The 16,726-nt window shown below is 39.3% G+C and overlaps 1 protein-coding gene across 3 annotated transcripts in view; it reads right to left on the bottom strand.

The window, feature by feature from the left end:
* The window catches only part of LOC136876412 (5'-AMP-activated protein kinase subunit gamma-1), a 1,375,241-nt gene that overhangs the window by 818,782 nt on the left and 539,733 nt on the right, over positions 1–16,726 (bottom strand). For all 3 annotated transcript variants that reach the window (XM_067150367.2, XM_067150365.2, XM_067150366.2), the window contains exon 4: positions 3,201–3,425. In XM_067150367.2, coding sequence (XP_067006468.1) covers positions 3,201–3,425 — 225 coding nt within the window. The remainder of the gene's footprint in view (positions 1–3,200; positions 3,426–16,726) is intronic.

Here is a 16,726-nt window from a genome sequence, read left to right as displayed (position 1 = left end):
GGCATCATGGTTTGGGGCGCTATTGCGTATGATTCCACGTCACCTCTAGTGCGTATCCAAGGCACGTTAAATGCCCACCGCTACGTGCAGCATGTGCTGCGGCCGGTGGCACTCCCATACCTTCAGGGGCTGCCCAATGCTCTGTTTCAGCAGGATAATGCCCGCCCACACACACTGCTCGCATCTCCCAACAGGCTCTACGAGGTGTACAGATGCTTCCATGGCCAGCGTACTCTCCGGATCTCTCACCAATCGAACACGTGTGGGATCTCATTGGACGCCGTTTGCAAACTCTGCCCCAGCCTCGTACGGACGACCAACTGTGGCAAATGGTTGACAGAGAATGGAGAACCATCCCTCAGGACACAATCCGCACTCTTATTGACTCTGTACCTCGACGTGTTTCTGCGTGCATCGCCGCTCGCGGTGGTCCTACATCCTACTGAGTCGATGCCGTGCGCATTGTGTAACCTGCATATCGGTTTGAAATAAACATCAATTATTCGTCCGTGCCATCTCTGTTTTTTCCCCAACTTTCATCCCTTTTGAACCACTCCTTCTTGGTGTTGCATTTGCTCTGTCAGTCAGTGTAATTATTTCCAATAAAATATGTCATAAATGAGGTGTGTTACATTCAGAGACATATATTTTACAAAACTGTCATATCTGCATAGCCTGTCACAACGCCGTGAATTATTGGATACACTCTTCATTTTTAAATTGCTTCATTCCTTGGTGAATTGTCCACAACAACTTGCAAAAATTAACATACATGTACCAGAGAGACACACAAGGTTCAAGAATACATTGTCTACAAATTGGCATAGAACTAACTACGCACTGAATGGGCCAATTGAACGAATGTCAAGATCTCTAAACAAAGTGGATATTGATATATTTAACTGCTCATTGTCAAAATTCAGAAATCACTTACATAATCTCCAGAACTGACTATTTCTTTCCTGTGATTACTTGCAATATAACCTGTGTATATATCTGTACATATTTTTCTACTTATACTCTATTGAACTTTCCTTTTTAGTGTGTTTTGTTTTGTTTATTCTTCTCTACTGTTATGTAAAATGGTATTACCGTTAATAAAATATTATTATTATTATTATTATTATTATTATTATTATTATTATTATTATTATTATTATTATTATTATTATTATTAAACTTCAGTACAAAATGGAGATTTTTAAGAAGCTTCTATTAAGATTAAGAAATACTGTAGCTGGCCCATTAAAAGGCAAACATGGAAAGGACAATGGGGTCAAAACAAGTACTAGTTAATACATTTATTTAAAGGTACTGAAAAGGTGTATCTTATTGCACTATTTAAAAAAATTAAAATGATCAGAAGAAGTCTCCCACCTATTCAACATTTTTATGTAAAAATATACTGGGCGAGTTGGCCATGTGGTTAGGGCTGCGCAGCTGCCGTGAGCTTGCATCTGGAAGACAGTGGGTTCAAATCCCACTGTCGGCAGCCCTGACGATGGTTTTCTGTGGATTCCCATTTTCATACAAGGCAAATACTGGGGCTGTACCTTAATTAAGCCCATGGCCGCTTTCTTCTAACTCCTACACTTTTCCTATCCCATCATTGCCATGAGACCTATCTGTGTTGGTGTGACGTAAAGCCAATTGTAAAAAAAAAAAATTTAAAGTTCATAATTCTTCTGATCATTATACTCAATACCGAACCTGAATATTAATTTCATTACTTCTTACTGAAATTATGTTACAATTTATGTTCTTATCTTTCTATGTATGACTTAATATTTCTTTAGTTTATTCCTTTGCATTAAATAATCATTTTTGTGTGGGTATTACAACCGGATGCAGCCCATGTAAGACAATTTTCTGATGAGGATGGGCGACGTCTGCCATGTACGAGAAAAATAATGTTGTGCGCGAGTTGTAGGAAGGTTGGGAACAGCACAGACACTCAGCCTCTGTGCCAAGGGAACATACCATTTATAATTAAAATTCCACGACCGAGCCAGGAATTGAACCCAGGGTCCTGGGGCTCAAACGCCACGATACTAAGCACCAAGCCATGGAGCCAGACAGTGGATTTCTTAAGAACTATAAACTACGGTTAAACTCTCATTTCATGATCCTGCAAATTAATATTTGTTATTTCACTTCTTCTTCTTCTTCTTCTTCTTCTTCTTCTTCTTCTTCTTCTTCTTCTTCTTCTTCTTCTTCTTCTTCTTCTTCTTCTTCTTCTTCTTCTTCTTCTTCTTCTTCTTCTTCCACTGTCAGTCCACCACTTGATGTTAGCAATCACACATTGGAAAATTCATTCAGTCAGTGGCTCCATGGAGGAGTTCACCAACTGTTCTCATTAATGTCCAATATTGTATGTTTTTGAGCCATGATATTTATTTTTTCTTCCCGCATTTCTTTTGCCAGTTAATTTGCCTTGAAAAAGTTGAAGCATTTCATATTTGCAATTCATCATTCTGTAGCCTAAATATGCTTTTTTAATTGTCTGAATTAAGTCTCTCTGTTTGCCCACTCTTTTTGAGATGTCATCATTCCGTATTTGATCAGTCCAGGAAATTTGCAAAAGGCGATGGTATGTCCACATCTTGAATGCGTCTATTTTTTACTACTCAAGATTTCATCATCAATGTACAAAACTCATCCTCAATTTCAAATTAATTTTGTGGGAATTTGAAACTTAATATTTGTGGAAAAAATTTCTAGCCATTTCAATTATATGTTCCATTTCTTTAGTGGAGCCCCACCTTCATGAAACCCAAATATTTAATTTATTAATACAAGTGTAATTATAAGTTAAGACAAAATAAGTTATATTTTCTAGAGAGTTAGGCTCATAGATCAATAACTGGCCTGTGGTTGTTTGTAGGGGCCTAACATCATAAAGGTCATTCCCCAGAATTATGTTGAACCATCCAGGTGTTTGTCAGAATGGCTGGACATGTGACATAAGTTAGGATTCACAAAAAAAAGTCAGTCTTGACCAACACTGTTGGTCACAGGTAGGGAAGATATTTGTCACAAATAGTTACCAAAACCTTGGCTCTGAAATAGGTTTGAAGGAGTTTTGTTCAATAAAACGCAACACCACAATAGTTGAACTCTGGTTAATTGAGGTAATTCTGCTCTTAAAGGTAGCAATGAAGGATAGTTATGTGCTTCAAGTCTATAATAAGGGTACTCACTGCTTTCCTCTTGTCCTCAGCAGACACCGCGCTGTGAGACCTGTGCCGGAACATCTCCATCACTTTAGAAACAGGACCCTTGCCCGAACTTTCCGAACCGGCCCGCGGTCGCCCGTGCGAGGGCTGGTTCGCCGACTCGCTACTCGAGTGGTGGTTATGGGACGAGCTCTCCCCAGAAGAGGAGCTACCACGCCCGCTTGATGGGGACGATGACATCAATGAATGCTGAAACAGAGCCATAAGATTGTCACTCACAGAGCTCGCTGTAAACAAGTCTAAATTCAAGAAAATTTTAACAAATATTTATTCAAAGAGAATAATTTAATGGTTTTTAAATCTGTAGATGACATAACCACTTTGTATACTGTGGGCTAAAGAATACATCTGTATAATGGCAAGGAATAAACAATTAACAAATACAGTCAGATAAATAAAGATAGGAACAGATGATAGGATAAATATAATGGCTGTCAGTGTGGAAACAAGGAGCAACAGTAAGAGAAGAAAAAGACGAGTAGGAAAACACAAAAGGACAAGGAAGACTGTCTCTCTATTCATCAATCCTAGTTCTTTCATCCATTTATTCTCAGGCCCCATTGAGCTCTTTTCTTGCTTCATCAGAAAGGTGGACATCAACACTCATTGAGGGGCCATCTACACAGATCTTCAGTCCAGATGCGTTGATAGCGTGAAAGTTCCTTTTGGGGATCACTGAAAGTATCTAGGTGTTAATATAAGGAAAGATCTTAATTGAGGTAACCACATAAATACGATTGTGATAAAGGGTAAATATCTCTGCACAGGGTTATGAGGGTACTTAGGGGTTGTAGTAAGAATGTAAAGGAGAGGGCATATAAGTCTCTGGTAAGACCCCAACTAGAGTGTGGTTCCAGTATATGGGACCCTAGCTGGAATTCAAGACGACAAATTGGAGCAAATATTTGTTTACAGGAAGGGGAGTTAAGGATTGGAATAACTTACCAAGGGAGATGATCAATAAATTTCCAATTTCTTTGCAATCATTTAAGAAAAGGCTAGGAAAACAACAGAAAGGAAATCTGCCACCTTGGCGACTACCCTAAATGCAGACAGTAGTGACTGAAATGTGTTAAGTGTACAATATAGTTCCTGGGGCTGAGAAGAAATAGATGCAGAATCCACTATAACAAAGCCTATAATGTGAAAAAGAAAGTTGAGACTTAAAGAAAATTCATAGGTAGGTTAGAATCGTTAGAACTGAACTACATTCAAGAGAAGGTGAAAGCAACATATGAGATTTTCAAGACAACTAATTCACAATACCATTACAATGAGTACAAATTCCTCAGAGCTCACTACAGAGAGACAGACTCTTACTAAATTAAATGCTGAGAAAGTTACTGGAAGGCCGATGACCTTCGATGTTAGGCCCCTTAAAACAACAAGCAAAGTTACTGGAAATCTAACAAAATTCAGTAATGTGACTTAATCTGGATTGGAAATTGTAAATGAAATAAGAAATGGAGATGAACTTTGCAACAACATTCCTAAAAGTAACTGTATATCGACGGTGCACAAGCAATAACTTGTATCACACAATGTTCATCCGATCTACTGTTTCCCTTAAGACTGGTCACACCTCCCAGCCACACATGGATCTGCAGTCCATCAGAACAACATTGGCTGTGTTCATTTTTCTGTACTAATGTGTAAAAGAAAATGAACCTTAAATACATTATAATGTAGGAGTGCATAAATATGCCATGAATATGTACATTCCCACAGTACAGTAAGTACAATAAGGTTAATTTTTCTTTATCTATTGGCATAGGAAAATGAACACAATAAACATTGTTCTGATGGACTGAATATCCATGTGTGGGTGAGAGGCATGACCATCCTTAAGGAAAATAATGAATAGGAAGGGCTTTATGGGTTATGAGGTACTGCCTGCGCACCGTTGATATCTTTAGAAATCAGTGATTCTACAATTACCCTCCCACAAGAAGTGTGCACTACTTTCAACAAAAACTTTGGTAATTTCACTATAGGAACTAATCTAGGAAACTGTCTTCATGAGATTAACAACCTATCTACTGTAGATTAGGTAAATCAGTTTAATTCCCTGTGACTACCCAAGAATTAGAATCAGCCATCGACAGCCTAGGAAATTCTCTTCAAAATTATTGTAACAGTGCAAGAATGAGCTTATTATTCCATTAATGTACACTGTAAGCCAAATGAACGGAATATTTCCGAAATATCTGAAAACTAATACTGTGTAGGAGGGATACTGACTGGAGGGTGATTGGGGATTTAAATGAGACTATGAAGTGGGTATGTGGGAAACTGGGTGTGAAATTTCTCGACCCTAATGGGTGGGTAGGAGATAGAGATCTGCGCTCAGATGGCTTCACTTAAACCGCAGTGGTACGTGTAAGTTAGGAAATTTGTTTAGAAGGGTAATAGGGAGGTACATTCAGGCAAACGGGGTTGTCTAGGGAGCGGTGATGAGGGTACAGAGATCTGGAAGTCAAGTAGGGATGAGATTAAAATGTTAGTGTTGAACTGTAGAAGTATTGTAAAGAAAGGAATAGAATTAAGTAATTTAATAGATATATACTTACCAGATATTGTAATAGGAGTTGAATCATGGCTGAGAAATGATATATTGGATGCAGAAATTTTCTCACGGAACTGGAGTGTGTATCATAGAGATAGGATAGGCATGGTGGGAGGGGGTAGTATTCATTCTGGTGAAAGAAGCATTTGTAAGCTACGAAAATGTTAAAGATGAGAATCATGAAATTCTAGGTGTAAGGCTCATTTCTAAAGATAATAAGCAACTTGATGTCTTTGGAGTGTAGAGACCGGGAAAGGGTAGCACTGACATGGATTCAGAATTATTTGATAAGATAATCAGCTATGTGGGAAACGACATGGAAAGGCATGTGATTGTAGCAGGAGATCTTAATTTACCAAATGTCAATTGGGAAGGAAATGCGAATGACAGGAAGCATGACCAACAAATGGCAAATAAGCTAATATGGGAAGGACTGCTGATTCAGAAAGTGACGGAACCAACTAGAGGGACAAATATCCTGGATGTGGTGCTGATAAAATCAGATGAGCTCTATAGAGAAACCGAAGTAATAGATGATATTAGTGATCACAAAGCTGTTTTTGTCGTAGTTAAAAATAAATGTGATAGAAAGGAAGGTTTTAAAAGTAGGACTATTAGGCAGTACCATATGGCTGATAAAGCAGGCATGAGGCAGGTTTTAAAAAGTAATTATGATCAGTGGAAAACGGTAAATAAGAATGTAAACAGACTCTTGGATGGGTTTAAAGAAATTGTTGAGGAATGTGGAAAACCTTTAAAGGTGGTAAGAATGATAAGGACTGATCTTATTATAATAGAGAAATAAAGACACTAAGAAGGAGGTGCAGATTGAAAAGAAAGAGAGTTAGAAATGGCTGTGGAAGTAAGGAGAAATTGAAGGAACTTACTAGGAAATTGAATCTAGCAAAGAAGGCAGCTAAGGATAACCTGATGGCAAGCATAATTGGCAGTCATACAAATTTTTGTGAAAAATGGAAGGGTATGTATAGGTACTTTAAGGCAGAAACAGGTTCCAAGAAGGACATTCCAGGAATAATTAATGAACAAGGAGAGCGTGTATGTGAGGATCTTCAAAAGCAGAAGTATTTAGTCAGCAGTATGTATTGTTGGTTACAAGGAAAATGTCCAGATAGAGGAGGAGACTAATGCTAAAGAAGTATTAAAATTTACATATGATAACAATGATATTTACAATAAGATACAAAACTAGAAAAGCAGCTGGAATTGATAAGATTTCTGGGGATATACTAAAGACAATGGGTTGGGATATCGTACCATATCTGAAGTACTTATTTGATTATTGTTTGGTTGAAGGAGCTATACCAAATGAATGGAGAGTTGCTATAGTAGCCCCTGTGTACAAAGGAAAGGGTGATAAAAGCTGAAAATTACACGCTAGTAAGTTTGACATGTGTTGCATGTAAGCTTTGGGAAGGAATTCTTTCTGATTATATTTGACATGCTTGCAAAATTAATAACTGGTTCGATAGAAGGCAATTCGGTTTTAGGAAAGGTCATTCCACTGAAGCTCAACTTGTAGGATTCCAGCAAGATATAGCAGATATTTTGGATTCTGGAGGTCAAATGGACTGTATTGCGATTGACCTGTCTAAAGCATTTGATAGGGTGGATCATGGGAGACTACTGGCAAAAATGAGTGCAATTGGACTAGACAAAAGAGTGACTGAATGGGTTGCTTTATTTCTAGAAAATAGATCTCAGAGAATAAGAGTAGGCGAAGCTTTATCTGACCCTGTAATAATTAAGAGGGGAATTCCTCAAGGCAGTATTATTGGACCGTTATGTTTTCTCATATATATATAAATGATATGAGTAATGGAGTGGAATCAGAGGTAAGGCTCTTTGCCGATGACGTTATTCTCTATAGAGTAATAAATAAGTTACAAGATTGTGAGCAACTGCAACGTGACCTCGAAAATGTTGTGAGATGGACGGTGGAAAATGGTATGATGATGAACGGGTTTAAAAGTCAGGTAGTGAGTTTCACAAATAGGAAAAGTCCTCTGAGTTTTAATTACTGCATTGATGGGGTGAAAGTTCCTTTTGGGGATCATTGTAAGTATCTGGGTGTTAATATAAGGAAAGATCTTCATTGGGGTAATCACATAAATGGTATTGTAAATAAAGGATACAGATCTCTGCACATGGTTATGAGGGTGTTTAGGGGTTCTAGTAAGAATGTAAAGGAGAGGGCTTATAAGTCTCTGGTAAGACCCCAACTAGAGTATGGTTCCAGTGTATGGGACCCTCACCAGGATTACTTGATTCAAGAACTGGAAAAAATCCAAAGAAAAGCAGCTCGATTTGTTCTGGGTGATTTCCGACAAAAGAGTAGCATTACAAAAATGTTGCAAAGTTTGGTCTGGGAAGAACTGGGAGAAAGGAGACGAGCTGCTCAACTGAGTGGTATGTTCCGAGCTGTCAGCGGAGAAATGGCGTGGAATGACATTAGTAGACGAATAAGTTTGAGTGGGGTCTTTAAAAGTAGGAAAGATGACAATATGAAGATAAAGTTGGAATACAAGAGGACAAATTGGGGCAAATGTTCATTTATAGGAAGGGGAGTTAGGGATTGGAATAACTTACCAAGGGAGATGTTCAATAAATTTCCAATGTCACTGAAATCATTTAAGAAAAGGCTAGGAAAACAACAGATAGGGAATCTGCCACCTGGGTGACTGCCCTAAATGCAGATCAGTATTGATTGATTGACTGATTGACTGATTAAACTTGTTCATAAGAAAGGAGCAGCTGATGATATAAACAGCTACGGGCCAAAAACTATAACTTCTGCTTTAGGTAAACTCATTGAGAAAATTATTTTAAATCACCTTCTTGCATTTTTTGGGAAGCATTCTCTTTATTACATGTAAATTTTAAATTGAAAAGTCATTAAACAACAAATACCTAAGAGGTCCAATTTTATCATTTCAGTTTACGACATAGAAGACCAGTTGAGGAACAATTCTAAAGTCAAGATACAATATTGACACAAAAAGGTTCTTGAATTTTTTTAAAAAGAGGACAATTATGTGACAGAAGAAGAAAATTTAAAACCTCTTAGATCTATCAAGTAATTAGGAAAGTTTAAAACTAAGTTAGAGGATAGGTATAACTAATCTTCCTTTCCTCACCCCACTGCCCCCACTTACCTTCCCCGTCACCCTTCTCCTCCCCTTTCCTTATTAGTTTTTTTTAAGTATAATTAAAGTACAACTTTAAGATGGTTTTTAATGAAGATTATAATTATTTGTAAAAAAAAATTCACCAAAGCAACGAAATAAGTAGCTGAGGATGTTCCTAAGAAACGAAACATGTACTACTAGATAGCTTGCTTTAAGCAAGGAAAGGTTTGTCAACTGTAAAGTTTTATAGACAATAAATAAAAATTGAACTGAACTGTGATTGATTGATGAGGAGAGATCTGATATATTTAAAGATGTGGACATTGTCCTAGTCCTTTTATATTTCCATGTTTGTCATGTGTCTCGTCTCTCTATTGTTCCTTCATCCCACACTGAATTGTCACCATGTTTATCCTATTATATGTTCCCATCTTTCTGTATATGAAATGACTTGTTTGTTCATTTCCATTATTGATATAACCAGTTTGTACACTGCACATTAATTAATGAACTTATGCAGTACACACACAGGAAAGCTAATTAATAGTGGGAGTTAGACAGAAGCTAAGGAAACATATCAAGAGTTGTACGGTAAGTTAGTGGATAAATGACATGGATGATAGCACCATGTTCTTACCAGTATGTTGCTACCATCCATCTGCTCCCTCAGATATCACAAATAAGACACTATAGAACAGTTCCAAGATTTCTTTTTTTTTTAAATGTGACAGAAAGTTGGATTCATTTTAATAAATATGTTACAAGTTGTCAGATAGTGTCAAAAGCTGTTCAATTATGACCTCCAAGCTAATCGTCATTTCTAAATTTTCTCACTTTACTCAAATGTACTGTGTGAGAACTTGTTGTATCATGATGATTCTTAAGCAAGTCCAATTCTTGGTAAACTGAATCTTGTTCGGATTTCTTTCCTTCTTTAAAATTTTAATTCCATAGTTTCTTCTTCTACATTTTCATGGATTAGGCAGGTACCTGTTCCAGTTTCATATTTCATTCCACCTTCTTTGCAGTCTTCATACACTTCTTTTACCTTTTGAGGCATAATATGGAACCTCTTATGTTAGTCATTTATCATCCATTCTTTGGCAGTGATTTCTCAATTATTGTTGTCTGTAATGCTGGATTCTGTCATTCAGTGCATTTGTATTCAGATCTTGTCCTATGACTTTGTTTTTTAATTTATCTAGTTTAGTGCAACCTTATTCGGCAGAAAAAGAGTCCATTGGAACAACACAGTTAACAAGCGAGGTACCCCATCTTCTGTGGTGAATATACTAAAGAGACCACTAACTTGTGGTGAAGAGGGATACAGGCTAAGGTAACCCTGTAACCGAGATAATAAAATCATGCTGGTTGAGAAGCCCTATCATTCACCTTAGTCTGAAACAGGATGGTAACCTATTCATGGACATTCTTCATTCATTATTGTATTTTATATGTCCACCATCTCAGTTGACTTCCCTTATTCCATTTTTAACACTCAACATTACACTCCTTTTTACAGTTTCCATTTATCATACTACTTCTTCTGTAACATATTCCTCAGAATTTTTATTTCTGTCTCTTGCAATTAATTTTTATCCTTGTAAGTCACTGGTCAATTTAACCAGTATCAGTAGCGTAGCCGGGATCGGCCGATGAGGAGGGGGGAGGGGGTATACCAAGCTTGTCGCTTAAGTGCGGCCAGTGTCCAGTATTCGGGAGATAGTAGGTTCGAACCCCACTGTCGGCAGCCCTGAAAATGGTTTTCCGTGGTTTCCCATTTTCACACCAGGCAAATGCCGGGGCTGTACCTTAATTAAGGCCACGGCCGCTTCCTTCCCACTCCTAGCCCTTCCCTGTCCCATCGTCGCTATAAGACCTATCTGTGTCGGTGCGACGTAAAACAACTAGCAAAAAAAAATGTTTCCAATAATTTCTATTGCTCCCATTACTTCTTCAAGTTCTTCAATATCTTTGTTTCCAATTTTTATTGATCCTATTCCGTCTTAAGTTCTCTACAACTTCCATATCTTTTTCTATCTTTCTTTAAATTCTCTATGACTTCAATATCTTTGTTTCCAATTTTGATAAACTATTTAGTACGGCAGGGATTCATTTACAACGGTATTTGCAGATGCCACTTTACATGGACTCCCCCTGTGGTTGGGGTTATAGAATAACACTCACGGTATCCCCTGCCTGTCGGAAGCGGCAACTAAAAAGGATCCAAGCGGCTCTCAGCTTGGGAGCGTGTGTTGGTGACCACGGGCCTTTTAGCTGAATCCTGGCATTGCTTCCACTTCTGCCAGGTTCCTCACTCTCATCTATCCTATCCGACCTACCTTGGTCAACTCTTGTTCTTTTCCGACTTCGACTGTATTACGTATGGAGGCCTAGGGAGTCTTATTTTCACGCCCTTCATGGCCCTTGCCTTTCTTTGGCCGAGACTTTTATTTTTCGAAGTGTTGGACTCCTTCCACTTTTTTTCCCCTCTCGTTAATGTTAATAGAGGGTGGTTGCCTAGTTGTACTACCCCTTAAAACAATAATCACCACCACCACTTTACATAGACAGAACGCTGAGAAGTGTCACATTCTTGCCAAAGGTGTCGAGTCAGTGTTTTTCGGAGTCATTTCCATTCCGACGTGAATGTCCTGAAGCGTCTTATCAGCCGTTCCGGACAGTCCGGCTCCATGGCAAAATGGTTAGCGTGCTGGCCTTTGGTCACAGGGGTCCCGGGTTCGATTCCCGACAGGGTCGGGAATTTTAACCATCATTGGTTAATTCCGCTGGCATGGGGGCTGGGTGTATGTTTCGTCTTCATCATTTCATCTCATCACGACGCGCAGGTCGCCCACGGGAGTCAAATCAAAAGACCTGCACCTGGCGAGCCGAACTTGTCCTCGGACACTCCCGGCACTCAAAGGCATACGCCATTTCATATTTTGTTCCGTTTCTCGCCACTTCGTAAGCAAACGCAGCACGGTACTTTTTCATGGTCAAGCGGCTTCCGGAACAGCGTCTGTGAAAATTACGTAAGTATTTGTCAGGCGACGTTTTCCTTAAAATACGAGTCAACGAGAAATAGCCGCTGTTATCTTGTGTATCATATTTTCATTCTAACACGCCTGATCTGTTTAGATATAAGCCCTTGACTGGCACACAGCGTGTGGAAAGTTATCTCTCGGGGAAGCTCCTAAACCTGACCTGAACTCTGGCCGTCATAGGGGACCTCTCACAGCCCATGAATTCCCCGTGCGTTAGGTTTGTCCCAGCCGGTACATTCACTACACTCAAGCCTACAGCTAGAAGGATATCCAATTAATTATAGTACAGCCGTTAAATTTTATAGTACGTTATATTAAATCGAATGACGATCCTGATATTGCTTTTCTTCAAGCGATAACAAATTAACATTCGTGGTCAACACAATGCTCCAGAATCGCAGTTCATGGAAGCAGAATCTTGAGATCACTAACATTACAAAGTCAATTTGATATGAGAAGAAAGGGCAATGACATAACGGATGATAGCTTATCACATGGCAGTGGGTCAGCTCCATTCTATGTGAATCTCTTCCTGTTAATGCCAGTTTCATCTGACCTTTCCGTTTTATCGCAATCTCCGCCATCTTAATGGTCTGTGACGTCACTCCACTACGTTCTTGAGCTCCAGACCCAACGAGAAAAAGGAGAAATAATGCTAATGGGGCACTAACGAAATTACGACGTTTATTAACGAGTTTATAAATAAAAGTTACATATCTATAACTATTAATATGGTTACGAGGGTATTCAGGGGTTATAAGGATGTAAAGGAGAGGGCAAGACATCAATTAGAGTATAACATCAGGATTATTTGATACGACAACTGGAAAAGATCCAAAGGAAAGCAGCACGGTTTGTTCTGGGTGATTTCCGACAACAGAGCAGTGTTACGAAAATGCTGTAAACTTTGGGCTGGGAAGATTTGGAAGTAAGGAGACGAGCTGCTTGACTAAGCGGTATGTTTTTACAAGTAATCAACTTCAAGGTCCATATCAAAATTCAGGGTCAAAAGAATGCTATAATAAATAAGACTTTCCACCTTTTCGATACACATTCGCTGCAACAAGATCTCTCCAAGGAAAACAGTATGATGTTGTGAGATGGACAGCAGACAATGATATGATGATAAACGGGGTTAAAAGTCAGGCTGTGAGTTTCACAAATAGGAAAAGTCCTCTCAGTTTTAATTACTGTGTTGATGGGGTGAAAGTTCCTTTTGGGGATCATCGTAAGTACCTAGGTGTTAATATACGGAAAGATCTTCGTTGGGATAATTACATAAATAGGATTGGAAATAAAGGGTACAGATCTCTGCACATGGTTATGAGGGTGTTTAGGGGTTGTAGTAAGGATGTAAAGGAGAGGGTATATAAGTCTCTGGTAAGACCACAACTACAGTTTGGTTCCAGTGTATGGGACCCTCACCAGGATTACTTGATTCAAGAACTGGAAAAAATCCAAAGAAAAGCAGCTCGATTTGTTCTGGGTGATTTCCAACAAAAGAGTAGTGTTACAAAAATGTTGCAAAGTTTGGGCTGGGAAGACTTGGGAGAAAGAAGACGAGTTCCGGGCTGTCAGCGGAGAGATGGCGTGGAATGACGTTTGTAGACGAATAAGTTTGAGTGGCGTCTTTAAAAGTAGGAAAGATCACAATATGAAGATAAAGTTGGAATTCAAGAGGACAAATTGGGGCAAATATTCATTAATAGGAAAGGGAGTTAGGGATTGAAATAACTTACGAGGGAGATATTTAATAAATTTCCAATTTCATTTAATGATTTAAGAAAAGGCTAGGAAAACAACAGATAGGGACTCTGCCACCTGCCCTAAATGCAGATCAGTACTGACTTATTGACTGATTGATTGATTGATTGATTGGATTATGATGACGACATTCGTAACCAAGTTTTGGAACACTATTTTACAACCTTAATTGAAAGCACTCGGCTTCGGAGAGATCATTAAACAACTAGTACCCACCCAAGAGGTCCAATTTTATCATATTAATTTACGACAAATCTTGTTCCAACATAGAAGACCAGCTGAGAAGCATTTCTAAAGTCAAGATACAACATCGACACAAAAGGCTTTTTAAATATTAAAAACAAGAGGATAATTAAGTGACATAGAAACAAATAGTTTTAAAAGAAACGAAGAGTTAAACTGTAAGACCTAATCAAGGAATTAGGAAAGTTTTAAACTAAGTTAGAATATAAGCATAACCAATCTTCCTTTCTTCGCCCCACTGCCCCCATTTACCTTCATCCCCCTCCCCTTTCCTTACAAGATTTATAATTAAGGTACAATTTTAAAATGATTTTTAGCGAAGATTATAATTCTTTGTGGTTTTTTTCCGCCTAAGCAACGAAATAAGTAGCTGAGGATGTTCCTACGGAACGAAACACGCACTACTAGATACCTTGCTTTAAGCAAGTATGTTCTGATCTGTCGGTGGAGAGATGGCGTGGAATGTTATTAGTAGACGAATATGCTTCAGTGGAGCTTTTAAAGGTAGAAGAGATCATAGTACGAAGGTAAAGTTGGAAATGAAGAGGGCAAAGTGGGGCAACTATTCATTTACAGGAAGAGGAATTAGGGACTGGAATAATTTATCACAGGAAATGTTCACTAAATTTCCAAATTCTTTGAAAACATTTAAGAAAATATTAGGTAAACAATTAATAGGGAATCTGCCACCTGGGTGACTAAGTGGTATATTCCGAGCTGTCAGAGGAGAGATGGCGCTGAATGACTTTAGTAGACGAATAAGTTTGAGTTGAGCTTTTACAAGTATGGCGGGACTAGAACCGGCAAACCACAGTGTCAGACCATATAGATTTGACGCCTTAACGATCATGGCTACCAGGCGGGTTTTAACCTCGTGTCGGTAGATTTACCGGCACGTAAAATAACTCCTGCAGGACAAGATTCCGGCACCTCAGCGTCTCTGAAAGCGGTAAAAGTAGTGAGTGAGGCGTAAAATAAATAGCATTATTACTGAGTTTCATGGACATTTCACCCTATTGTCGAATGTTAGATACCGAGGAAGAATTATCTACAAGCTGTACAAAAATAAGTCTGCAGTGATAAGAATCGTGCTGTTTTCCTCTGAATCTTTTCCAGTTCTCGTGTCAAGCAGTCCTGGTGAGGGTCCCACATACTCGAACCATGCTCTAATTGGAGTCTTACCAGTGACCTATACGCCCTATGATACCTTGACCAACAGGACTCGTGGGCAAGAGAAGTCTGCATCAGAAGAATCAGAGAGTAACGTACAGTATTAAGGCACACGCAGATTATCTGAAGAATGTTCAGGATGTGGTGATGGTGGTGGTGATTATTATTATTTTAATAGGAAGTACAACTGGACGACCATCCTCTATTAACAATAATCAGAGAGAAAAAAATATACAGGGTCCGACACTTCGAACAAAGAAAGTATCTGCTAAAGAAAGACAAGCGTTACGAAGGGCGTGAATATGAAAGACTCCCTAAGCCTCGACGAGTCCGACTCGTTGGCTGAATGGTCAGCGTACTGGCCTTCGGTTCAGAGGGTCCCGGGTTCGATTCCCGGCCAGGTCGGGGATTTTAACCTTCATTGGTTAATTCCAATGGTCCGGGGGCTGGGTGTTTGTGCTGTCCCCAGCATCCCTGCAACTCACACACCACACATAACACTATCCTCCACCACAATGACACGCAGTTAGAAGGCAGATGCCGCCCACCTTCATCGGAGGGTCTGCCTTACAAGGGCTGCACTCGGCTAGAAATAGCCACACGAAATTATTAACCGTCGGGATAGGAAAAGAACGAGAGTTGACCAAGGGAGGTCGGATAGTAAAGATAAAGGCGAAGAGCCAAACACAAGTAAATGGGGGAAGGGAGGAAGAAGTCAGGATTCAGCTAAGGGCTCCGTGGTCACCAACCCACACTCTAAAGTTAAGAGCCCCTGCGGCCCCTTTTAGTCACATCCTAAAACATGGAGAGAGTATCGTGGGTGTTTATTCTACTGCCCCCACCCGCAGGGAGTGAAGAATATACAACATTCTCGATGTTTAAAGTAAATATTATGTCAAACTTATGAAGTATCTGAGTGGCATTCAGAAAATAGGTAAAGAACAATACATGTGCCACAGATGAATATAGGGGTTGCCTGGCCGAGGCGGAAAGGTGTGATCGATTCACCTCGGTTCACTTTGAAGGACATGGGTTCGAATACCCGCCAGGAAGTTAAAAACTTAACAAACGAGATTTCCACTTCCGGGGGTGCACATGGCCCTGAGATTCAATCAATCAATCAATCAATCAATCAATCAATCAATCAATCAATCAATCAATCAATCAATCAATCAATCAATCAATCAATCAATCAATCAATCCTGATCTAATTATAGGGCAGTCACCCAGGTGGCAGATTCCCTATCTGTTGTTTTCATAGTCATTTCTCAAATGATTGCAAAGAAATTGGAAATTGATTGAACATCTCCCTTTATAACTTACTCCAATCCCACCGAGCTCGATAGCTGCAGTCGCTTATGTGCGGTCAGTATACAGTATTCGAGAGATAGTGGGTTCGAACCTCACTATCGGCAGCCCTGAGATGATTTTCCGTGGTTTCCCATTTTCACACCAGACAAATGCGAGCTGTACCTTATTAAGGCCACGGCCGTTTCCTTCCCACTCCTAGCGTCTTCCTGCTCCATCGTCGCCATAAGACTTATCTATGTCGGT

This window comes from Anabrus simplex, chromosome 6 (genome assembly GCF_040414725.1).
Source record: "Anabrus simplex isolate iqAnaSimp1 chromosome 6, ASM4041472v1, whole genome shotgun sequence".
Lineage (NCBI taxonomy): Eukaryota > Metazoa > Arthropoda > Insecta > Orthoptera > Tettigoniidae > Anabrus > Anabrus simplex.
The sequence above is the reverse complement of the archived record's forward strand: the minus strand, read 5'-3'. Positions and strand labels throughout refer to the sequence as shown.